Source organism: Perognathus longimembris, chromosome 19 (genome assembly GCF_023159225.1).
Source record: "Perognathus longimembris pacificus isolate PPM17 chromosome 19, ASM2315922v1, whole genome shotgun sequence".
In the NCBI taxonomy this organism is placed as follows: domain Eukaryota; kingdom Metazoa; phylum Chordata; class Mammalia; order Rodentia; family Heteromyidae; genus Perognathus; species Perognathus longimembris.
Window position 1 is genome coordinate 31,888,812 of NC_063179.1, and position 26,701 is coordinate 31,915,512.

Genomic DNA, 26,701 nt, shown 5'->3' on the forward strand with positions numbered 1-26,701 from the left:
TCCCTGGCTTCTTTTTGCTAAAGGTAGCACTCTGCCACTTGAGTCACAGCGCCACTTGTGGCCGTTTTCTATATATGTGGTGCTGGGGAATTGAACCCAGGGCTTCACGTATACGAGGCAAGTGCTCTTGCCACTAGGCCATATCCCCAGCCCCATGACTCAACTCTTGATCCTGGGTCTTCCCAACAGTGAAAGAGAAGTAGCAGTTCCTCCACCTCTGACAAGATGGCTGAAAGGACTGACTGACAGGTGAATACCTATTAAGTACTTCCCACAGAATGTAGTTCAAAGGAGACTTTCAATAAATTAGCATCACCATTACTATCCAGAGCTTTTAAATACAGGTTGATTTTGATTCAACAAATCTTCTACTTCTAGAACTGATCATATAGCAACCCCCAAAGGATTGGAAGTGCCAACATATAACTATCTCCCTTTTAGAAACTTCACCTTGAGCAATGGTTTGTTAAGATCTATGTAACAACCAGTCACAGGTGGCTACATCTGTAATCCTAGCTACCCAGGAGGGTAAGATCTGAGGATCACAGTTCAAAGCCAGCCTTGGCAGGAAAGTCTATAAGACTCTATATCTTATTAGCCATGAAAAAAAACAGAAGTAGAGCTGTGGCTCAAGTGGTAGAGTGTCAGCCTTGAGCAAAAAACCTAAGGTACAGTACCCAGGCCCTGAGTTCAAGTCCCAGTACTAGCACCAAAAATAAATGAAATAAAACCCCACAATATCTTCATTATGAAGCCCTGTTGATTCCCTTTCTGGCTACAGGGTCACACACTAAAGAATGCATGTCCACTTTTTAATCTGTAGGATACTAGAGTGCTGATTTTTTCCCCCATTTTTCTTTACTCTACTTCCCAAATTTTCTTCATTCAGCTTTTACTTTAATAGTAGACACATTATCAAAATAATCCTAGTCCTTACACAGAAAATATATAGATGCATGTACATATATCTATTTAGTACTTGTGTTCTATGACTAGAAAATGAATTAAAACTATAAAACGGACTCATGAATCATACTAAAAGCTGAAATGCACATAGCAATATGCCATTAAACCACTTACATGATTCCATTTAGCACTAAAAACGAGTGAACACACACAGCCATCGAGGCAACAAAATCAGCACTCAGTCCCTTCTGTGAGCTCATCACCAAATCCAGGCAAGAGAGCTACCAAAATGTCCCCAACATTGGCAACATTGAAACCAGACACATGACATCGCTATCTACTGATCATGCAGCAACAGTTTTTAATCTCAACTTGTCAAGGAAGGAAAAACTTGAGTTGCACCAAGATAAAGGTGATATGTAACAATTTCTGTAGGACTGTTTTACCATGTACAAGACAATACTGCACATAGGTTCCACATACATACACATTTCCTAATGGTGAAAATCACACAAGAGAATAACCAGTGACTTTGGAACAGCTAAGAGCATTGAGAACAGCAGAGGAAAGTGCAAACCAAGCAGGAGGCCTTGGCTGCAGCCTTAAAGGTCTTCCTTTCTCCTTAAAGGGGAAAAGAAAGAAACCCACAGAGTTTTTGGTAGTTAAAATAGCAAAACATTAACAGCTTTTGAATCATGGCAGTGGGCATATGTCTGTAACTTCCTGTACCTTTGTGCATGCATGTAATAATTCGTAATTCGAAATGAACCCCTGAAAGACCTGTATTTCACGTAGGGCATGACTCCATGTCTAGGCTGACTGGAAAAAGGTACAGGTCCTCTGTGCCATTGATGTTTCTAGGAAAATTTCAGATTTTCACACCCTTCCCCAAAAGTAAAGAGGTAAGTGAGGTAAGTGCCTATCCAGTTAGCAAAGGAACCCCATAAATCCTTCCTTGAATCACTGGCACAACTAGCAGAAGTCCGCGACTAGGGCAGCCGCAGTCTCTTACAAACCCAGCTTTTCAAATAGCTGCTGACGTTGAAAAGCATGCACGTAGCTGTGAGGCTACGGACTGGAAGTCAACACCTGTGTAAAATGTAAAGGAGAGTGAGCACGATTGCTCACTTCCAGGCACAAACCCACACAAGTGCCAGAGGGAGCTATGCTGTCTCCAAGTGGCCAGGGACCTCTCAGAAAACCTAGGTGTAAAAGCAAGGGTTTGGAATCAGACAAGTGAGACTCAAATCCAAGCTATGACCCTCAACTGGAGAGTCACAGCTTGAGGCACTCTTAGAGACTCAATTTCCAACCTCTTTTCTATGTTACTAAATCTTTTTTGAGCCAGAAATCCCGAGTGAACAAAACTGTGCAAGGATTAAATTAGGTGATACAAGTTAAACCTTCTGCATGAGCCTTGGTCCACAATCCCTTCTTTATCTTTTTCATTACTCCATATAGTAACAAAAACCTGACAAGCACACCATCATTCATTGAACTTGTGAGAATTACCAGGGCAAATTCCCATTTCTCATCCACAATACAATTAATAGATCTTTTGCAAAAATCTTTTCTTCTCTCCATTCAACTCTACAAATAAATCCCTTATAGTGAACGCCATAAGGAGACTTTTTCCCAACTGAAGTCAGTAAGTACGAAGCTGCTTAGGGCCTAGTTTCTTGGACAGCCCCATTTGCCAAGCAACACTGGTTAACTTCTTTAACCGTGACAGACTTATACAACAAATAGATCCTAAGTCTCAGGAACCTCTTCCAAAAGAACTCGTGTTTATGTCTGGCAAGAATGTTCTGAAAGTGACACAAGGAATCAGGATGCATAGAAATGCATTGTAGTCACTTGATGACGCATTAGAGACAAGATTACCTCAGTGACCAGAATTAGGGCATTGTGGGATGTGAGACTCAGCACACACACAGTTCTTCCAGCCAGCCTTTTCTGGGCTGGCCACTTGGGAGAGGAGTCCCCCAGAAGCAGGGACTTCAGTCAGCCTGTAGTCAACCAACACTGTTCATTACCCATCTACTAAGCAAGAAGTAGATACAGTTATCCCTTGGTACAAACAGGGGATTGATTCCAGATGTCAACAAGATACCAAAATCCATAGATGCTAAATGTCTCATATGACAAAGCACAGTATTTGTATATAATCTATGAACAAATAGCATATCATCCCAGCATTTCTTGCACCTAATAGGATGTAAATGCTATATAAATAGCCATCGCACTGGCCAGGTGCTGTTGGCTCACACCTGTAATCCTAACTACTCAGGAGGCAGAAATCTGAGAATCGTGGTTCAAAACCAGCCTGGAAAAGAAAATCTGGAGACTCTTGCCTCTGATTAACCAACAAATATTAAAACTGGAGATATGGTTTAAATGGTAGAGTAAAAAAGCTATTCAAGAATTCTAGGTCCTGAGTTCAAACCCTGCTAGTAGCCCTCACATGTGCATGTGCACGCACGCGCATGCGAGCACACACACACACACACACACACACAATGAGGTGTTATACTAACTGTATTGCTCAGGGAATAATAAGAGAAAAGCACAGGCACAACTGTTTTCCAGTCTTTTCAATGTTAATTCAGTCCAAGAATATGGAACCCTCAAAAGGAGGAGCAAATGCATTTTCATGAAACACATTGTACAAATTCCAAGTAAGTTCCAGTAGTTTTAACACCAGCTTCCTGAGTCTCAGCCCAGCACAAAAGAAAATGACTGTCTAGTAGAAGGCAGAAACCACAATGCCAGCTCACCTTCTTGCTAAGCTGTGTGAACTTATAAAGAAATTACACAAACTCCCTGAGTCTCAGTTTTTTGCCATCACTTGTAAGACTATTGGCACACAGTAAGTGCTATGTAGATGATCGCTGGTTTAGAAGTGCCTGTGGCAGGCTAACTTTATAAAGGAAAGAAGTTTATTTGGCTCATCGCTTTGGAGATAAAATGACACAACTCCAGCATCAGCTAGGGCTCTAGAGAGAATCTACTGGTTTAAGGCAGGTGGGGCAGGGTGGGGGAATAAAGATCACATCTGTGGGAAAAACAAACAAACAAACAGGAAGCCAGAGAGGCAGAAGTCCTACCTCCCCTCTGAGGGCACGCCCTTAACTGACCTTTAGGCCTCCCAATAGGCCTTACCTCTTAAAGGTCCCACCATCGGTACACTACTACAACAGAAAGAAGCCTCTAAGGGGCACCAGGGGCTCATACCTTTAATCCTAGCTACTCAGGAGGCTGAGATCTGAGGATCACAATTGGAAGCCAGCCTGGTCAGGAAAGTCCATGAGATTCTTATCTCTAATTAGTTACAAAAAAAAAGCAGGAAGTAGAGCTATGGCTCAAATGGTAGAGTGCTATCCTTGTGCAAAAGGAGCTCACAAACAGAGACCAGACCCAGAGTTCAAGGCCCAGGACTGGCATAAAAAAAAAAAGCTTCACTGAGGATCAACCCACACATAGCACCCTCCAAATGATAATGCCAGTCTTAACTCTCCCTTCTAGAACCTCTATCCACACACCAACCAATGTGGAACTTAAGCATACTTCAGAGTGCAAGTTCCTAGAGGCAAGAATGATGATTCTGTATGTCCCCTACTCAGACTCATACTGAAAGACTAGAGCAACAGAAACATGTATGGTAGGCCTAACATCGTTGTAAAAGATGTTATTCGTGATATGGATTTTCTTTAAATTTCTTTTTGATATGAAAGTTTCACAGTTGTCATGTTCATAGTATTAAGTATTGTGTGAATATGATTTATTCACATTATCCTATGAACTACCTAACCCAGTTGAATTTAAGATTGAAAGAAGTTTGGCCTGTTCAGTCACGCAAGGTTAAGAGAGCATTTGAGGGTGGGGGTAGGGAGGTGCTGATCTCGGGGCATGAACTCAGAGCCTGGGCACTGTCTCAGATTTTTTACTCAAGGCTAGCATTTTGCTATTTTAGCCACAGCTCCACTTTAGCATTTTGGTGATTAATTGGAAACAAGAGCCTCACTTTCCTGCCTAGGCTGACTTTGAACTGTGATCCTCAAATCTCAGTCTCCTAAGTAGGTAGGATTACAGACATAAACCACCAGTATCTAGCAAAGAACGTACTATTTTTTTTAACCAGCAAAACATTGCAGTTCACATAGCAGGGCACCAAAAGTTCATACGCATAGTCCCAAGTGACTCAAGAGGTTTAGACCTGCAAGATGACAGTTCCTAGCCAGACAGGGCAGAAAAGCTGGAAAGCCTTTATCTTCAATTAACATGCAAATTGCCAGATTGGAGACATGGCTCAAGTGGTAGAGTGGTAACCATGAGCAGGGAAGCCAAGTGAGACTTGAAGGCACGGAGTTCAAACCCTGGTACCAGAACACACAGAAAAAGTTCAGTTCACAGAAAAATGAACATACAAAATCACAAATGTGCTTTTGCTCCTGCTTTTAAAGGACTCTTTTACAACCATCTAGTACCTGTGGACTCCTCCCTTGGCACTGAACCAAGAGTTTCTGTTTGGGGCTGGTTGCTTAGCTGGTTTTTGTCCTGTCAGTGGTGATGGATTTGTCATGATCCATTCAGGTCTCTCATCAGATCTTCCCCGGTGACACAGATTTTATGATGGCAGACACAGCCTGGGAGCAGTGAGCTAGGCCAAGTTCACCAGTAAGCACAAAGAACTTTATTACATCTTAAACATAATACACAAATATAATGAACAGTCATTGACAGCATCTAAGACTAACCAAGTATTTCTGTCACATTTACGAGTCTACCTTTACATGTTAGTTTGCAATAAAGCAAAGAAACATATATGAGAAAAATGAGCTAGAAAGCAAAAGTAAAGCTGAACCTTGGTGGCTCACGTCTACAATCCTAGCTAGTCAGAAGCTGAAATCTAAAGATTACAGTTCAAAGCCAGCCCAGGCAGGGAAGTCTGTGAGGCTTTTATCTCCAATTAACCACCAAAAAGTCAGAAGTAGAGCTGTGGCTCAAGTGGTAGAGTGCCAGCCTTGAGCAAAAATGTCAAGAAGGCAGGGCCCAAACCCTAAGTTCAAGTCCCAAACCAGTACAAAAGGAAGGGAGGGAAGAAGAGAGGGAGGGAGGGAGGGAGGGAGGGATGCAACCCAGGAGCCATCATAACTCATCACCCAAGACTTTCAAGGCCATTCACAATGTCACCATCCCATAAATGTGTTGAACAAGTTAGATGACATATTTTTGAATATGGTTTTATTTTTACAGGTATTAAATGATCATCAATAGTCTTGCTGATTACCATTCCCAATCTTTCCATATCCTGAACCTAGTTTCAAAGGCAGCATAACACTTACCACTAAGTAGCAGTAGTCATTCCAGAGCATGGATAAAAATAAGATCAGTCACACAATCACAACACATCAGCATTTCATATCTAAAAAGAAATGTGCTGTCCATAAATAAATTTCCCTCTGCTATCTCATTTTTGCATCACTGCCATTATATGGAATACAGCCAGCTTTATTACTATTGTTTTGATAGCATAGAATACAGGAGGTGAAATCCAGACTCATTTATGTCCACAAATCAAAAGAAAAAAGAACATTTTGAACTGGGAGGAATCTAGAAGTTGATCTCGTCCAACCTCCCAGAAAAACCTGGGAAATTGTCATTTGACTATATTTTCTTCTTCCTTATTCAAAAAGTTCCACACAGGTCTTGCTAGCTCTACCTGTCAGGAGAGAAGGACGCTGATACTGCTTATTGGAATGACAACTAAATCTTTACCCACAGTCCTGGCAGGTGTGAATGAACATGGCTTGTAAACTCCAAGTATCCCCAGAAAAGAGGGACACGGGTTTGTGGCCTCTAGGTAACTGTCCAGATCAGCTAAAAAATAGAATCTCCGGTTCAAATTGTCAACCTGACTATCTTGATCATCTCAAAAGTGTAAAAGATACATTCCACATTCCCCAGAACAAAGTACCCTAATCCAAACAGATGTTATCTTGTCTTTGTTTAGAAGCAGCTGAGGAAAGATCAGTCCCTCACTCCACCCCTCAATTCATTCAAAGAAATACTAGGCCCTAACTACATGCCAGGAACCAAGTCAGGCACCACACTAAGTGATAACCTGTAATTATTTAGGATTTGCAAGTTACCACTATTTCCCTGAACTGAAGACAATAAAAAATCCTGTCTTAACTAAGAAGGTATTATTACCTGCCCTTCACCTTGACTGTCACCTCTGAGGACATTTTAAGTGCACTTTTAAGATCTTAGGCTTGTGTTCCATTTTACCATCTCAATCCTATCAAAAGCTGTGAAAAAGAGCAACTCCACCTTTCTCTTTCACCCCTTCCCTCTCCTCCAAATAAAAAGGGCTAGATGCTAGCATTGAGCCTAAACAACAATGAACAAAAGACTTAGACACAGCTCTCCTTTCCAACAGCAACACAAGTAGAATACCATTAAAAAGAAAAAGACACACACCATTACTCTTCCCAAGTTCAAGTAAGGGCACTTATTCCAGCTCACTCAGCAAAATCAGAAGTCCAACTTGTAAAGAAAGAAGCTTTTTTTTTTTCTGTAAGGTAATTAAAAGAACTTTGGAATTGATTTATTTTAAAAGATCCATGACACAAAGAAATTGATTTTGTATTTTTCAGAAACATGACTTTAAACACCATACTAGGATAATGAAGAAGCAATAATATAGCACATCATTTTTACCTAAAGTTAATAAGTAAAAATTAAATAATTTTTTTAAAAAACCTTAGGAGGGCTGAGTTTGATTTCATGGCTTTCTTTCCTCCAGTCCACTTTGTATTTATTTATTTACTTATTTATTGGTGCTGGTATTGGGATTTGAATTCAGGGCATGGATGCTGTCTCTCCCTGTCCCTTAGTTGTTTCATTCAAGGTTAGCATTCTACCACTTGAGCCAAGGATCCACTGCTGAAGTATTCTTTTAAGATTTTTTCAGTTATTTTTATTGGGACTGTTTCTCTGTACTTATGAACTTTTGGAACCATGGTGGAAGTAACCTAATAATGATTATACACTAAAGCAAAACTAGGGTGTTAGGTGAGACAAATGGCTAAGCTTAAATTGGGGCCCACTCTTTGCAACACAAAGAAATCAGTAAGCTGGCAAGAAAACCAGTGTGCTTTTAGGGTAACTTTGAGCCTATAAATATCGGCCCACCTACCCTTAGACTATGTCTAACTGGATATCTGAGTATTTAGCCAAAGATTTCAGTATGGTCTCACTAAGTGCTCTGGTGGGTTTGGCACCTCAAAGATAGTTCTGTAATGCAATTTGTAATCTTTTAAAACAGTAAATAAAATGATCAGAAGCACATGAATTAACTTTAATATCCAAAACTAGCTTTCAATAGCACAGGTAATGTCAGACTTTCCTCTTTGGTAATTATCAGCAACAAACTTTGCTTTTAATTTGGGCAAGCTGCTAGAGGAAGAAAGAAACAAATGAGCCAATCATTTCAGTAAGTAAAGAATCTTCTGGACGCATCTGGGAACTTTTTAGCCTAGAGAGCACCCTGTATTTAAAGAATGCTCACCTAGCTGGCTATACTGTAGATATCTTATCACAAAGACAGAAGTTCCTGCCATCAACAAACAAGAAATCCAAACTGGAACTCAAAACTTTTGAGTCCCCAGTACCATGCGTCCACCGCAGCCACCATCCTGCTGCACAAGTTCAAGCTGTGAAGCTTCTGGAGAAATGCATTCGTGTAGTGATGTAAACCAACCCAACACAGGTAGCGTTACGGAAGCAGTCCTGGGCCCAGCCTCTCTTGATCACGGAAAGTATTCCATCTTCCTCTGTACAGACTTCAGTGTAATTCCTAGAAGGCACCGGCAAACCTCTGCCAGGCCAAATCTGCAGTGGAAACCCCAGTGCAAGATGACAAGCAGGGCCAATGTCCCTCAGCCCTCCACTTCACCTCTGCAGAGCACAGGCCAGCGGTTCAACCTAACACCTTTAAACATAGAATTGTTTTTAGAAATGAACACAGCTCATGTAAATGACGATCCGCTTTGACCACAAACAGGCAGCTGGGGGGGGGGGGGGGTTAATTTCTGGAACAAAAACATCGTGCTTGCATAACTCCACAAACATACACACGAGTCAGTTCTGACAACAATGTTCCGCCCTGTCCCGGGACTGTGCTGACACTTTCCCACCTAAACTTCTCAGATCAAGCTTGGCCTAAAACAACAACAACCCGGGTTGCAATCGGTCCAACACGATCAAGACCCGTGGAGCAATGCCTTGTTCCCTACCCAATCCAGCTCTGTCCGGGTTGCAATGTAGCTTGGTCCAGTGTACTTTATGGCTAATGTGCTTTTAAAAATCCCACCGCGACTGAGGTCATAGCTTTGGAGATCTAATCACAGCCAAATGACCGGGGCTGCCAGGCACTTAGTGAGCCATTCTGCTTATGGCTCTTTAATAGTACCTGGAGTTCTGCTTCAAGGCAGAGCGGAAAACTCCAGCTTCCCGGGCAAAGTCGTGTGCGGAGGGCGGGAGGACGGGCGCAGCGAGGAACCCGGCCTCGGGCAGGGGACGCTCGGCCGCGGGGGCCGCTGCTCCAGCCCCACAGCCCCGCAGCCCCGCAGCCCCGGCCCCACCTTTACCTGTCGGCCCCACTAGCCAGCATCCCCGGCTGCTGCACCCTCATAACCCCCCCCCACACACACACACACACACACACACCGGGAGTCCCGGACACAGCTTCGCTCCCGGCAGCGGGAGCAAGAACCCCAAAGGCATCCCATCCCAAAGAAAGAAAGCAAAAAGGCTGCTCCTATAGGCGGGGAGCCACCGGGTACGAAGAGATCCGCGGAGCGACACACGCCACCGCACCCACCCCCCACCCCCCACCCCCCGACCCCGCACCTACCAGATAATCCATGTACAGAAACGCCTCAGCTATCCGGAGATCAGACATCCGGCAGCCTAAAGCATCCGGAACGGCTCCGAACCCGGAAAAAAAAAAAAAAAAAAAAAAAAAGCAGCGTCTTGGGCTGCGAGCGAGCGAGCAGCTCTTGAAAAAGCCAGCAACAGCGAAAATCACCGAGAGCAGCCGAAGAACCGAAGATTACACAAGGGGCGCGGCGATTGGCCGGGTGGGCGGGCCGAAGGAAAGAAGGACACTCATTGGTTGAGGCGCCTATAAAAGCCAGGGCCCCGCGAAACCTGGCCGCAGAGAAGCGCGGGAGATGCCAGGGAGCTTGTTCTCGTGTTGTATCCCCGGCTGGTGGCAGGGGCGGGGCAGCGGCGCAGGCGGAAGAAGGAATGGAGAAAGCGGAACATCGGCTGGCTAGGCGGCCGCCAGACCTCGGCGTGCTCGCGCAGCCTGCAGTTGGAGAAGTGAAATGAAGCGAAACTGCAAGCACCAGGGTTGGATCCTGGCAGGAGTCCCGTCCCCCTCTGCCACCACACAGGCCCCAGTAGGAAAGAGTGCCTTCCAGTGGGAAGCGTGGTAGGCTCCAACTTACTTTCCATCCCTTCAGCGCTTTCCAAAACATTCTGCGACTCGAAAGAAGACTGCACTCGCCGGCAGAGAGCACTGCTCACTCTCTGCACAGGCAAGCCTGTGTCTCCCCACCCGCCCCGCTTTGGGGGCGGGAAGACCCTTCACGCGGGTAATCCGTGGAAAATGCTCAGGCCAGCAACTCCGCCCAGATAGCCCTGCATCCTGCAGCTGAGGGCGGGAACTTGGGGGACCCTCCTAGTACTCCCCCTCACCCCCATCCGAACTCCAGGAGAAATCTCCCTTTCGGATCCAGGAAGGAGTGGCTGAACGGTTCTTTGTATCTAATTAGGTATGGCACAAAGTCAGCCCCCACCCCCACCCCATATCAAATGCTCGATGGACTAAGAAACTTTATGAAGGGACTCAAATAACACATTATTTGTAACCGGGTCTCACTTTATGAAGCAAAAAGTCTTTATACGCAGATGCACTTGAGACTTCTGCGTTTCCCTGGGAAAGAACTTGGAAATGGGTATTCAGGTATCCATTTTGCTGGCAGATGGGTGGAGGGCTGGTTTGCACAATAAACTAGATAAGAACATTCTGGGCTCTTCCCCCCTGCACATACACATCCAAGATCGAAGCTATGGATTTCCTCAAGATAAAAATTGAGACAAGATAGTCAGGCCCTCCTTTGGAATGAGGATAGAGGGAAGAAGGTATAAGTGTATATTAAAAGCGTCCAATATACCTTGGTACCAAAATTCCATTTCCAGATAGTCTTACGGTAATGAAATGTGAGTCTTACAAGCAAACATTCGCTGCGATATTTATAATAGTAACATCTCAAATGATTTGTTAGCATAGATTTATATAGTTGAGCTTTATATAGATACTAAACATTTGTGAAGGGTTCCATGATATGGTACAGTTTATAGCGAGACCGTATTCTTTAAGTCGTTATATATCAACAACAAAAGAGGAGAGGAAATAGACACTTGTTTATTGCTTTTTCTGGGTATTAGAATTAGGGAGAACATGTTACAAATATATATATGCTACATATGTGCATTATATATGTGTGTGTATATATATATATATATATATATATATATATACATGTTTTCAACCTGGCATACCTATCTTATTAGGCTCCTGTGATTTTAAAATGTGGGATTTGGGGAGAATAGGGGCGGGGATCTTGATATCACTTGAATTGGTAATTAGGGCTTGCATACAACCAAATACCAAGACAAGAGTGAAACTCCATCTGAAATATTTCTGTCTGTACAAGTGATGTAAGAGCTGAATTTGTATTTCATCCCTAATGCCACATTCCTTTTTTATGTCAAGTAACAAATTTCCATAGAAATGTATGGGAGCAGGGGAGGGGGGAGCCAGGGCTTGCCAAAACTGTTTTGCTTAGATAACCATAAAATGTACTCTAAATATACACAAAACCAGAAAGGGCTTGCAGTCTAGTAGATCCATCTGGGTTTGTGCACCCTGTGATTTAGAATTTTCTGTCTAATGATTCTGAACGTGTTTTGGAGAATTCCTACAGACAGAAAGGTTACAAAGTACTGAAAGGAATTATAAAGAGCTTCACTTAGTTGATGGAAGTTACAAAATGTTTGTATCCGAAATAACAAATTCAGTGAAGTTTTTTTTTTTCACTTTGGGGAATAACAAGGCTTAATTACAGTAACACCTTAGATCAGATTTCTGTTTTTCCTGGCATTCTGTGAACATGAACTCATACAAATTTAGAAGACATTTTTGCCTAGATTCTGAAAGTGATTCACATATAAAGCTCGTCTTAAGTATAATTGATTGAAACTAGAAAAATGGAAGACCTTTCCAACTTGCTAGCAATAAGTAAATAAGCCAAGTAACAATTTTGTTTTCCTTGTTTTGTTTTGCTTTCTTTTTCTCCATCAATATCATATTGCATATAAGATAAAGGGTTTGAGGTACCATTGTCTCCATTGCCTTAGTAATGTTATGTCTTGACTATTTCCAAGTCAGATCTTAAGAGGCCTGTGGGTTCCTACATAGGGGGAAATAATCACTCTGCCTTCCTTTTATCAGCTAAACTTAGGAAAGACAGTCCTGAATAGAAGGTCTTTAGGCTAAATAATGTGTTTCCTATGGTCCCCAGAATTAGTAAATGAGTCCAAAGTAGGTAGACAACAGAATCCCTGGAAAAATTCCAAAGGCCAAGTCCTGTTGCTCCCCTGATCTCACATCATTTGCATGTTCATCATGACTGGCATCTGTGAAAACTTCATATTCTGTGTAATGCATTTTAAAAGTCTTCCCCCGTCCTCCCAAAAAATAATCCTGAAGCCTCTAAACTTCAGATGGAATATATTTTTCTAATTAGATTCTAATCTTCTGAGATGGTAATGTGCTATCCCCATAAAGAGGAAAGAATAAACTTGATTGTGTTGGGATGGACATATAATGCACTGCCACCGTATGAAGAAGTAGTCAAAGTTGAATGTGTGTGATTGAAAAGAGATCATAGAAAGGTTAGAGTACATTTATACAACTCTTATAAGCTAGATAGCAGGCTGGAACCTTGATAAGCTCATTCATCTACCCTCACTTTCGGTATGAATAAAAAAGGCAGAAACTCATAAGGCCACTGTATCTACACAGGACATGAGAAAAAAAAAGCTATCGCTGTTACTTGTTGAAAGCAAGGGGAAATTATTATGGAGTTTCTGTTTTGTTTTTGGCAGTGCTGGGATTAGAACTCAGGATCTTAACTTTAGTCATTTTAGGGTCTCCCTTTTGCTCAAGACCACTCTCAGATTGGTATCCATTCTTGTAGCTGAGGTTATAGGTATATACCACTATACCTACCTTGTATTGTTGAGATAGGAATCTTACTAACTTTTTGCCTGGGCTGGCCTTGAACAGTGATTCTACCCCATCTCTGCCTTCAGAGTACCTAGGATTACAAGATAACCCATAAGATTTGGAGAATTATTTTCCCCCTATAAATCTCACTTGTAAAAAACAAAAACATGTATTTTTACAGTTTAGGTTCCCATCCAAGGAGACTTTTAATCTGCCATCCAGGAAAAAAAATTACATTAGTGGCTATTTACATGCACTGTTTTGTTGTTCATTTATCTATTATCTAATACCTTTCTTTCTTTCTACTTTCTTTATAGGTTTGTACCATAAACACTCACATAAAATTCACTGTATCATGAAAATCTCCATAAATGTTTAAGGGTGTGTAAAGTTCTATTGTACAAATGTACTAAGAAATCCAGTATGAGATACTGTTGTTGCAAATATCACAGTGAATGTTTATTTATTAAATTGTCCACAAGTGTATTCTAATGTTGCTATACGAAGATGGTTTACTCTGCTCATCCCACAAAGAAAACCAATCAGCTGAAAGGCAAGATGATGGTAGAGAAAGAATGTTACTACCATAAGCTAGCTATTCAGAAAATGTCAAGGATTTTTTAAATCCCTAACCAAGCCCTCATACTTGAAAATTCATTTAAAAGCAAGCTATAGTAGGAGAGTAGTTGCCTAACAAGTATAAAGCTCTGAGTTCAATCCCCAGTACAGATAGATCGATAGACAGACAGATAGATAGATAGATAGATAGATAGATAGATAGATAGATAGATACACACACACAGAGACAGAAAGAGAGAGATGTGTTTTATATGTAGGAGATAGTTGATCCTACGTTGGTGAACACTTTCTTATTGGTATAAGTTTGTGGTCAAATGATGCACAACTGATTGTAATCACCTAGTCAGATGTTTCTCAGCTCTGCAAATCTCAAGAACCACGTCCATTATTTCCTAGGGTCATTCTTGTCAGTGATTGGTTTTGCTACAAGCAGTTCCTGACATATTATACAATGGACAGGCCTTCTTATGGATGGCCAAACTAAAGGCAATCAAAGAGGTATTTCCCCTCATCATTATGGAAAACAATGGTCAAGTGATATTATACAGGAAGTTGGCCAGACTTTTGTGGGAATAAAATAAAAATATTGAGGGCTGGTTACCTTTGGAGACCCCAAGGAAAAATCCCTTCCTTGTGTCATCCAGCTTCTGGTGGCAGCCAGAATTCCTTGGCTTGTGGCTGCCTCTCTACTGATTTTAGCTCTGTGGTCATATTCCTTTCTACTCTTATATAGTGTAATCTGCTTCCTTTTTATAAGGATGCTTGTGATTGCATTTAGGGCCCACATAGATAATTGAAGATAATCTCCCTGGCAAGTAATTTAATCACATCTGCAAAGCTGCTTTTTCCATATAAGGTAGCATTCACAGTTTCCAGAGATTCAGGGCCTAAGCCATCATTTGGCCTACATACTGTATTATCACATGTAGAGAATGCAGATACTTCCATGGATGTCCAAATTACCAGTCACAATGAATTAATGGCAAAGAAATTTTTAAAAAGTTGGAATAACCTCCAAATTTAGAAATGATTTTGCATGATCTCTGTATATGAGAGAAAACATGTGACCTTTGATTTGTTTTACTTAACATGATGACCTCCAATTCCATGCCATTTTCCTGAAAACAATGCAATTTGATTCTTCTTTATGCTGAATAATAATCTATGTGTGTACATTTGTGTGCAAATACATAGATAGATATGTCTTACATTTTCTTTCAAGGGTAACAAGTAAATAAATATTAATCCAATATTAATTAATTAAATATTAATTCAAAACAGGTTGCTGAGGAGGTGAAAAACTTGGGAAAAGAAACTACCAATGAAAAAAGAGGCCATTATACCCTTTCTGGATAATGTTTCTTCCTTCATCCAGTCTTGAGAGTATCAATCTGTGTAATTTAAACTGACCAAGACAGGTTAGTAGGTGCTCTGGGTATGCATTCATTCATTCCACAAACTTTTTAGCTCCCATTATAGGTTTGGAATGGTAGAGAAAAAGAATTTCTGCTCACAAACAGCACAGTGTCTAGTGGACAGAGATAGGAGAATATCACCTAGTGATAACTACTATAAAATCTTGGTGCTGGTGGCTCATACCTGTAATCTTAGCTACCCTAGAGGCTGAAATCTGAGGACTGAAGTTCAAAACTAGCTCAGGCAGGAAAGTCTGTGAGACTCTTATCTCCAGAAATGGATCTGTGGCTCAAGTGGTAGAGCACTAGCCTTGAGTAAAAAAGCATAAGGACAGCACCCAGGACTTGACAAGCCCCAGGTCTGGCACACACAAAAAGTACTATATAGCAGGTAATGAGGAGGCATACTCTCCACTACGTAGATATGGTTAGCATCTCTTGATTGTGCTAGGTGGTGCGGTTCACTAGAACTCTGCAATGATGGGACTGTTTTATATCTACAATGCCCAATCTGGTAGCCACTAGCTGCATGTAGTGATTGAGCACCTGAAATGTGGCTCATGGCTACCATATTGGATAATGGAGATATGAAATTCAAAATATTGATGCCTTCCATTGAGATATTAAATATACATATTTCAACGCTCTATTCCTTCCCACAGGCCAAGCAAAGAATAAAATGGATACACACACATACACACATACATATGCACAGAGTGTCACTCCAAATTTCTTCCTTTTCAAAGTCATATTAAAAGTAATATGAACTTAATCACCTCTTTAAAAGCCCTATCTTTGAGTACAGTTTCATGTTGAAATAGTGAGGGTCAAGGATATAATACATGAATTTTAAGGAGATGCAGTCCAGTCCATACAATCATTCATAGTTGAAAATCTAAGAATAGGACATAACTTACTCTGATTGATCAAAGGAATCCATAAAAAGCCTACAGAAAACACATTCAGTTGTGACACATTTAGAATTGAAGTTTATGCTTTCAAATCAGAAACAAGACAAGAAGCCAGCATGGAAACAAAAAAATATAGAAAGAATGGGAAGGAAGAAACAACTCATCTACAGATTGTGGTTGGTATGTAAAACAAATATGTATATCAAATTTTAACATTAAATTTTGCTACACCTCAAAAAAAATCAATATACAGTTCATTCTATTTCAAGCAACGCAACAACCAAGTTAGGAGATGTGTCTTAAAATGTTTTTTCTGGGGCTGGGAATATGGCCTAGTGGCAAGAGTGCTTGCCTCCTACATATGAAGCTCTCGGTTCAATTCCCCAGCACCACATATATGGAAAACGGCCAGAAGGGGCGCTGTGGCTCAGGTGGCAGAGTGCTAGCCTTGAGCAGGAAGAAGCCAGGGATGGTGCTCAGGCCCTGAGTCCAAGGCCCAGGACTGGCCAAAAAATAAATAAATAAATAAATAAATAAATAAAATGTTTTTTCTAATTGCACTTTAAAATAATCTAATAATATTTCTCACAACTATGAGTTGAGAGAAATGTAAATCTAAATAGAGAGATATGATGTCCATGGGTGGAAACAATGTTGTAGACATGTAAAATTTTCCCCAAATTGAAGTACAAATTGAGAACAATAACTTTCAGAATTACAGAGCACCTTGTACAGAAACATTTGTTACCTACCCTTAATTTGAAGTGTACTCTCCTTTCTGTGAGTTGACCTGCATATTTCAAGTGGCACTTATATATCTTCTCAAGTATAGTGATTAAGTACATAGATGTCTTTGCCAATTTGTCTAGATTCAAATTCAGCATTACCTCTCTAGTTCTGTGATTACAGGCACAGTAACGGAACTACTCTTAAGTTCTTAAGTTAACTTATTACTCCATATGCTAAGTGAGGAAACAAATTCTATCTCACTGAATTATTAAGATTAATGTCATGCACTTAGAACAGTGGCTGGCACAAAGCAAATATTATGTAAGTACTGGATGCTGTTGCTGTTTTTGTTCTCTTTCTACTAGCCTGAGCTCCTTGAAGGACAAAAAAAATTCAGTGTCTCATTGGATTATGCGGTTTCAGAGTCCGCTTCAGTACCTGGCAGATGCTCAAATGTTGGCTGCACTGTTATATAACACAAAATAAATCAGTTGTCAGGATTGGGGAAGATCCACGAGGATTCATGTGACTCCACGTGAGTAAAGAGTATTGTGTTAAAACCTGAGTCAATAGCCTAAAGTATCTGAAAGGAAAACCTGTTATCTACTTTGCCTTTGAGCATTCAATATCCAAACCAAGACCAACAGAAATGTTTATAAAAATATGAATTGTTGATATCTTGCCTCTGTGCTGTTTAGAAAGAATATTTTTCCATCAGATATCTAAGATTTCCCCGCAATACATCATTATCTTGTTGTTCCAAGAATGGAGGAACAGCAGATCAGACTCTTCAACTCATGTCACCCTGAGTTATCCTATCACTTGTCCATGCAAGGCACCGCTCTTGACCTTGTCTTATGTACTCCCTCTCCTCCTCCTATTTCCATTCCTTTCCTCCAACAGGAAATCACTTCAGTATACCCAATATGTGTCTCCTACTTGCTCTATATCAACATTGACCACAATATCCCTAGCTAGACAGAAAGCCTTAAAAAATTTTTCGGAACACTGCAAAGTTATTTATTGTGATTTTTCTAAACAATGTTAAGCAATCATTTTGATTGTGGGAAATATTTTTCTAAGTCTGATTCCCCAAAACTATCTATGCCAAGAGGAATTTATATGCCAGAATATCATTAGTGCCACCATTGTTATTCACATACTCTACTATGTGGAGAGTCCCACAATTGCCAGACTTTAAATGATATGCAAGAGTTTGACAGCACAGCCTTTGGGCTCCATTACAGCAGCTACTGAGGGCAGAGGACTAGCACGGTTTTCAAGCTCAAGAAAGCCTTAAATTTGGGGCTGGGGATATGGCCTAGTGGCGAGAGAGCTTGCCTCGTATACATGAGGCCCTGGGTTCGATTCCCCAGCACCACATATACAGAAAACGGCCAGAAGTGGCGCTGTGGCTCAGGTGGCAGAGTGCTAGCCTTGAGCAAAAAGAAGCCAGGGACAGTGCTCAGGCCCTGAGTCCAAGGCCCAGGACTGGCAAAAAAAAAAAAAAAAAAGCCTTAAATTTAATGAAATCAGATCCACCATTCTGATTAAATGAAATAAACCAGGCAAAAAGGTAAACTGAAGAGTAATTAAAAAATGAGATGAGTGTTGTTGCCTTTTTGTTGTTTTTGGCTTTCAGCAGTATAACTCAAAATAGAATCAAAAGAAATTGTCAGCTGGGCAATCTAGTCATTGTAAGATGGCACTGATTGACAAGAAATATGAATTTTATGTCATAGTCTTAACTGAACCATGGAAGAGAAAGGAAGAAACTTTTGGGATATCACATGGGAAACGATAAGCTAAACTTTCCAAAAGTCTAAAGCATACTCTGAACTGATAAAAAAAGAAAGAAGAACGAGAATGACGATTAAATTTGCATGTTGATGTTGAGTGGTGTGCCAGCTTTCACAACATCCTGGATGCAGCCCCTGAGAAAGGAGTGTGTTCACAGTTAAACAAGGCCCTGCTTTCCTAAGGGACCATTCAAGCTGTGGTACATTTTTAGTAAATTAACAGATGTTTTTGATAAATCTGTAACTGAGAAGGGTTCATCATGTTCATTGTGCTTGAGAAGTACAAAATTAAATGAGTTAAATCAGTCTCAAGGAAAAAAAGAGCTGCGTAGGCAATACATCAAATGACTAAAAACTAGTGTAGCACTAGAAGGGAGAGGGAAATTACTTATACTACTTAAATAGACTTCTACCCAGAAGTTTCTCTAGTTTCTCTTGAAAGAACCACAGGTGTAAAGTTTTACATGAACTTATTACAGCTTTTAATCTCATGCCTCATAAAATGGGCAAAATGAAAACTTGTGTCAGATTCACAGCACCAACTAATTGGAGGAAACAATGCTTAAGTAGTTAAATATTACTGGGTCATACGTAGCAGGTGTTCTGACATGCAACAAGCTACAAAATCCAGTCTCTAGCTCCTTTGGGGATACATAATAGCTTGGTAATTAACATCATAGATTATAAAGAAAGTGCCAACTCACATTCTACCTGTTGCAGTTTAGGTAATTCAGGGATAATTATTTTTCACTTAATATATACAAAGCTGAAAAGTACTTATAACGGTGCCTTCTACATACTCAGTTCTCAAGGTAATTTATCACCCCAAATTGTCAAGTATTTTTGGATCATAGCAGGACAGTTAAGGATTGGATTGTGAAATGCAAATAAAATACCACTGAGGCTTAAAATCCAAACTCTGGGGAAATGATGGTCCCTGAGATAAAGTATTTGATTTAGAGGAAGGACTGGGATACTAGAAGTGACTAGAGGCAAAATTAAGCCTGGCTTAAAAGGAGGTGTTGAGGCCCACCCATCAATGTTAGCTTAAGTGAGGTTCTGGATCTGGTAAATATATAGAGGAAGAAGAACTGTTAACAAAAGAAGGCTTGGAATGATCTGATCTGAGTGAGAAGAGATACACAGATGCTTTAGAACTTAGAAGATGGCCCCACTGGCATCTAGTTGGTTCCTCCTCTAGATGAGATAGGCAGGAGTGGATAGTCAGTGAATCACACTCTTGCAGGATGCGCAGAGAGCTTAGGAACTTATTTGGATCTCCCTTTGTATCTGGAGGTTTGCAAATCATCACTTATGAAATCAAGAGTGAGAAAGGACAGGTCAAATCTTCAGAGAATTACAAGAGAATATTCTGAACTTCAGAGTGCTCTTCCATACAGCTGTTTGTAATTAGAACCACCTGAAGGATTAACTGCTCACAAGGGCTGACTCTGAGACAGAACCCAAGCCCCAAATGAACCTTGGATGGTGGTCATGATAAAAGCCTTGGAACCACTTAATATTATCATTGTCCTTGATTGAACTTCTTTGCAGATTTACCTTAATAAATACTAATAAGTTTTATTATGGTATGCTGGATTTCAAAAGAATTAATTCAAATTGTTCACAGTTTAATATTCAATTCTGGACAGTGTAAAGAACAACCCACTGGCCAGCTTAATTGTTCTAAAGTCCAATGTATTTACAGAAGTTGACGGAATTATTTTACCAATATAGGGTTTTGTCAACTAAAGAGAGGCTTGTAGTTGACTCTACAAATGAACTAGGTGCTAGTTGAAAAACACTATCCTGCAATTATCCCCTATGCCCTCCCCTTCTCTCTCCTATTCTTTTATACTGACTAACAATGAGAGAGAGAATGTTTCTTTTCTTAATATAGCTTCTGCTCCCAGATTGTTCTCTTACTATGTCCATTTTTTCACCAGCTGAAAACAAGGAGATAGGAGCAGAAGAAGACTTGGATATTTGTCCCCAGGGCTCCCATGCTACTGTGGCATAGGGCAGTCATGGCTGCATCTCTCTACATTTACAGCTCTTCTAGATTTAGTGTCCAGTGGACCATGATGACATTGGTCCTGTCCTTTGATACACTATGCATAGAGGTGGTAATGTCTTCTTGTGTGGATAGTTCTTGGTGCCTTCCTTATCTTTTTTTAATTGGCCCGCACCAAGGCAAATTGTCACTTCTGTAAACTTTCTACCAAACCAAATCATGGCCTTCTATACCAAAACCCATTCTTCAAGGAGTATGCAGTGATGAAACCAAGCTGATATAATCAGACATTCCAAATGCACATGTAACTTCATAAAACTATATTTTTATATAAGCACATGTTTCTGTAAGAGCTTAGGTATGTAACTTCATGCCTGGACCTTTCATTTAGGAAGGAGATTTTTTTTTTGGAATGAGATATCGTGAAATGACTTAGTCTGTAAGGAAAATCATAGAGTGAAATGCATTTCAATTTTAATGTATGCAAAGTAGGGATGTGAGTAACTGTAGCAAACATTCCTAAATAGTCTAAGCACAGCTGCAAATGAATAGATGAAGGAAATTAGTGTATAGCTAAGAATATAGACAACTGTGAGAATTGATGGGAGAGTCTATGCAAGGTTATTGTCTGTGCATTGGGTTTTGAGACTGATTCTACAATATATTAGACCAGCAGGATAGGGAGCAAAGATGAACTTGATCCTCCAGTTGAAGAGCTGGACCCCGTTGAGGCTGAACTGGAACCCACATCTGTCTCACCCCATATTCATTTTAGATGCTATGAGTGACTTGCAGAGTTGTGACCATTTACCAATTACACAAGCTTTTGGCTCAGGATTTGGTGACACTGAAGGAGATCTGGTAGCAATGGGAAGAATTGTGGACATGTGCTATCTTCTGTGGACAGATGAGCGACTACTCAGCACTGTATCCACAGCTGCCCTGTACCCTACAGCGACTCTCAGCATAAACCTCAGCATAACTCTCACCATAAAATAACCTAGCTACAACATCACTTCTGTTTTCTAAATCTGTGACACATTTCCCTTGTAGCTAGTGTGAACTCAAGTTGGTAAGGATTCTGGAGAATGGGAGAGTTTCAAGCACAGAAATGTTAGAGTACAAAGCTACTGTGGTCCATTTGTCAGCCATGCACTTACCTTCTAGCCAGCCATAATGGCAAAGTCATGCTTCCACCTAAGAAGCCACACCTTCCCTTGCCATCACACCAAGCAAAAATAGTTTCTGTACTTCCACCAAATAAGAAAATGTTCTTTTAGCTGAGTTGTACTTCCTGCATTTCACGCTAATGTACAAAGTTAGCTACTATTATATTAGACAGTTGGGGCTGGAATAAGGGGAAATTTCTACCTATCTCTTATGTACATCCCATATGTACATATATATGAATACATTCATATCAAAATGAAGTAGAAATACTCATAGAAAATATAGTTTTGGGTTCTATCATTAATTCTGTGATCTTTATTCCTGCACTATCTAAGCCATGTTTTTTTTCTCTCAACTAGCACTTATTCTTGTTTTGGGTTCTTCCTGTTGGGGTGAGCCAATCTTTCAGATTCCTAAAGGGTCTGAACCATTGGTAGCTGTACTTGGATTATGTTGTTATTTTCTACTAATGTTCAGAATGTGTCTATTACTTTCCTTGGGCTGCCATACAAATTACCATAAACTAGTTTAAAACAACAGAAATCTATTCTGTCATGGTTCAGGAGGAAAGGAGTTGGAGATAAAAATTCTCAGTGAAGGAGAAGCAGCTAAGGAGAGAAAGAATCTGTCCCAGGATCCTCTCCTAGGTTCTAGTGGTCACTGGAGATCTGCAGCCTTTCTTAGCTCTGTGGTAGCCCAACCTCAGGTTGTGTAGGTCATCATATAGCCATCTTCCCTCTGATCTGTCTGTCTTTTCTTATACCAACACCAGTCATATTGGATTAGGGCCCATCTTAATTGAATATGATCTCATCTTAATTTGAGTATATTGGCAAAGACCTTGTTTCCGTGTAAGGATTAGCACTTCAACTTACTTTTTTTGTTTGAAAAATAATGCATCCTGTAACAATATGAGATCCTTAAATGTACTACAGGTAACTTCCTGCATCTCAGACATATTCCTTCCTTCATTTTTTTTTTTTTTTTTTTGCCAGTCCTGGGGCTTGGACTCAGGGCCTGAGCACTGTCCCTGGCTTCTTTTTGCTCAAGGCTAGCACTCTGCCACTTGAGCCACAGCGCCACTTCTGGCCACTTCCTGTATATGTGGTGCTGGGGAATTGAACCCAGGGCCTCATGTATACGAGGCAAGCACTCTTGCCACTAGGCCATATCCCCAGCCCCCTTCCTTCATTTTGTGGTAATGAATAACCTAAATTCCACTTAGTAGTCAGGATCTATCATCTAAGCCAGTATCACACTTCTACCTCCTTTTCTTTCCTCCCTTTCTTCTTTCCTCCCTCCCTCCTTCCTTCTCTCCCTCCCTTCTTCCCTCCCTCCCTTCCTTCCTCCCTTCCTTCCTCCTTTCTTCCTTCCTTCCTTCCTTCCTTCCTTCCTTCCTTCCTTCCTTCCTTCCTTCCTTCCTTCCTTCCTTCCTTCCTTCCTTCTTTCCTTTCCTTCTTGCTGTTTATTAACTGCATGCAGCATACAAACTAGCCAGGATACAGTCTCAATTTCCATTTAATAAAACTTCTATGTATCTTCTGGTTGCATTCCTCCTTTGGGAATTAAGAACTCTAAATCAACAAAACCTAAAGTTATAGGGTCAGGAAACAGATTCTTCTTGGTGCTTTGCCAATGGTAATGATGAGAACAATCATTATATTTCCAACCTTGTTTCAAAACTCCTGGCTATGGGAGAATGCACAGCGTGGTTTGTACTGGCTGTGGCATCCTGTGGGATATTGCCCCAGGTCTACAAGGTGTTGCCAAGGCCTTAGGTTCCAAAACAAGATCTTCAGAGGCTCATTTAATCATTCTTTTCAAGTTATTTTCTTTAGCAGTGATGGGAAACAGGATAAGATCAGCAAATTCCAACACTATGAGCACATTGACATATTTGTTTATTAGCTTCTTGTCAGGAGCAATGCTGTGTAAAATATGATGAAGTTTAAGGAAGGCACCTTGTAAGCCCCCAGATGGTGGCTAGATCAGAACACTGTAGTTGTCTATCTAAGGCAGTATCTATTTGACTGAGAACCAAGTGGCCTAATGTAATCAGTCCACTGACAGATGGTTAGCTGGCCCTGCCTGCCCACTGGGAATGCTACCACATCAGAAGAGAAGGGTTGATCTCTGGTGTGAGGAGATTAATTTCAGCAACCTGAAGGAGATCAGGTACGGTGAGAGGGAGTCCATATCGTTATTCCAAACATGGCCACAGATCACTGGGCAAGGGAAAATATGGCTACAGGAAAGGTGACAGGCACCCACAGAATGTCACTTGCAATCATCTCCTGATTATGCTCTTTGGAAAGCATTGTTTTGCAAAAGAAGTATCTTGGCTTGTTGAGATTGTTGTCTAATCATATACTCATTTTCCAGGTGGCTTTGTCAAAAATCTTCCAGTCCTGTTCGTTTTAGTACCTGACTGTTCACTTCCTAGACCTTTAGCTACTGCCCATAATCACTGTCATTTTGCCTTCTAGATGAAATGAGCAGCCCAGTGCTCTGCTCAAGAGCACACTGTGATGAATCTTTACTCTAAATACTGTATTTCAAAACCACCCTTTGGCAAGACTCTGATGCTACAATCACCTACTTTGGGGTAATGATTGGAAATCATGAAAAATTATAAATTCTTCTTCTTTGGTCCATTAGCCATAAAGGATGCCCATAAGGAGAGAGGAAAAGAGGTAGGAAGCTATCCAGTGGACTCTGGGCCACTTGGTCCTACACTGTGCATGTTGCTCTGTCCATGACTGAAGTGGGGAAGAGGAGACGGCTGCGGGATGTCAGTCCTCAGGCCTGTGTTTCTGGTTTCTATGTCCAGTTTCTTCCTTCCCTGGAAGGACAAGAGATACATTAACTACTGTTGGCTAATAAATCCATATCTATTGTTACGAAGCCTCCATGGACTTTGCCATTAACAGTAGAATTCTATAGGGAGAATTAGTAGAACTTCCCAGGGGCCCTTCATCAGAGTGAAGATCCTGAAGAGCCATTTCAGTGGCTCACACACACTCAGTCTGCACATATCTCAACATACTCTCTTCTCTCATACAATCAAAAAGGAGCTTAGAACCATTTGGCAGTGAAAAAATCTCTTCATGTTGGCTTGTACTTTCCATCAGAACAACACTCACTCCACACTTCCAAGCAAACCACATGTGGAGTCCCTACAGTGTCAGCTGCTGGATGGGACCATGTCTCATCTTTACCTATGTCTTAACTGGAGGAGACCCTTGGGGCTGACCCATGGCTAGAAGTGTTTGCTTAATGAACAGAAGATGTCCACTGAATGGAGAGTGAGTGCTGTTTTTCTCTGGCATTTGAGAAGCTCATACTGAGTTTTAAATAGGATTACCTGGTCTGAAAGAGGTGAGACAAGGCAGCCAGTATTTCTACTCTTTTTCCTGATAGACTCATTTGTCTGCCTTCAGATGCCAACGTGCAAAGCCCTAGGTTTCCAAGGTGAGCAATTGTAGCACTAGGCCAGTGTAGGAGGTATTCAGGCGAGATGGGTACACTGGCAAGTCACTGCCAGGGCCTGCTCCTGAGCCTATACTCTGTAGAAGTCATTAACACACAGAGAACATAGACATGATGGCTGTCTCCGACTATAACACTTAATTAAAAATTTCTAAGCTTTTTGTATCTTCCAAATTGCTAGCAATAAAGAAGTTATTACTTCTGTGACATCTCCAGAAAGATCTTATTTCAGCCAGGGTTAGGATTTAAGTCACTCAGCCCTTGGCATCAAACACTGTTGATCTACTTCTCTTGAGGAAGAATAGGGAAAGGTCCTCCATATTCTCTCCTCACACCTCATGTAAGTTTTGGTTTCCCCTCAGAGGAAGTGATTGGTGTGTGGACAACTGATTTATTCTGTTCGAAGATGGAGCATTAACATTAAATTCTAGTTTTTGTTCTTGTACATTTTAGGGCCCATGTGACTTGAAAAGCAGACCAAACTAAGCCTAAAGAATACAATTCTAGGGAAAACAGAAATGACTTACTCCCTAATTGCGATTCACTTTGATTAAAGATCTTGACCACTAACTATGTCTATCCCCAGCATCAGAAATAACAGAAGTATGAAACATAATATGAGGGGGTTAGAGAAAAATCTCATTGACTGAAGTCACTACAATTTTAAAAGGGAAAACAAACTCAAAGACATATAAACTTGTGGGGAGAAAATCTTGCCCTGTACATACTATGGGAAGACAAAATGCAGTCATGGAAAAGTGACTGATTTCAAAAAAAAAAAACAAAATGCTTGAGAGTCCAGGTTGGAGTCATTAGAGGCAGTATAGCTAAGGTCTATTTTATTTTATTTTTCTTAAATAGTCTAGTTCTTGGCTGGAACAGGCATCCAGCTGCCTCAGCGAACAAGCTAACTTTTCAGCCCTTTTTCCATACCCCCAAAATGCTGAATAAAGCTGGAAAAGTGAAAAGCCTTTTACCCTTGTACACCAAGGAAGTTAGAACTTCTAGCCAAGTTTCCTCTCCTTGGAGCTGAAAGTTTTTGAAGTTCTATTCATAAAGAAGAAAATCCTTCCTCCACTTCCAGAACACTGTTAGTGTAACATAATTAGCCCACTGTCCAGATTAATGTGGTATGCAGGGCCATAATGGCAATCCCTGTCATGGAAAATCAAAGTGGATTCTCTCCCCTCCTCCCCGCCCTTTCTTAGAGCATGAGGAATGGTCACAGAATTCCATGCCCTTTCGAAGTGATGGAGTCACAGTTCTGTGGCTGAGTGCCAACCATTTTTTTCCCATAAAAGAGAACACATCCTGAAATCCAAATT

The 26,701-nt window shown here is 40.9% G+C and overlaps 1 protein-coding gene across 1 annotated transcript in view; it reads right to left on the bottom strand.

Annotated features, from left to right (window-relative positions):
• Nucleotides 1-9,994, bottom strand: part of Arl15 (ADP ribosylation factor like GTPase 15) — a 386,850-nt gene extending 376,856 nt beyond the window's left edge. Inside the window, exon 1 of the mRNA XM_048368443.1 lies at nt 9,827-9,994. Within this exon, the coding sequence (XP_048224400.1) occupies nt 9,827-9,874 (48 nt within the window). The 5' untranslated portion in view covers nt 9,875-9,994. The remainder of the gene's footprint in view (nt 1-9,826) is intronic.
• Nucleotides 9,995-26,701: the final 16,707 nt, after the last annotated feature.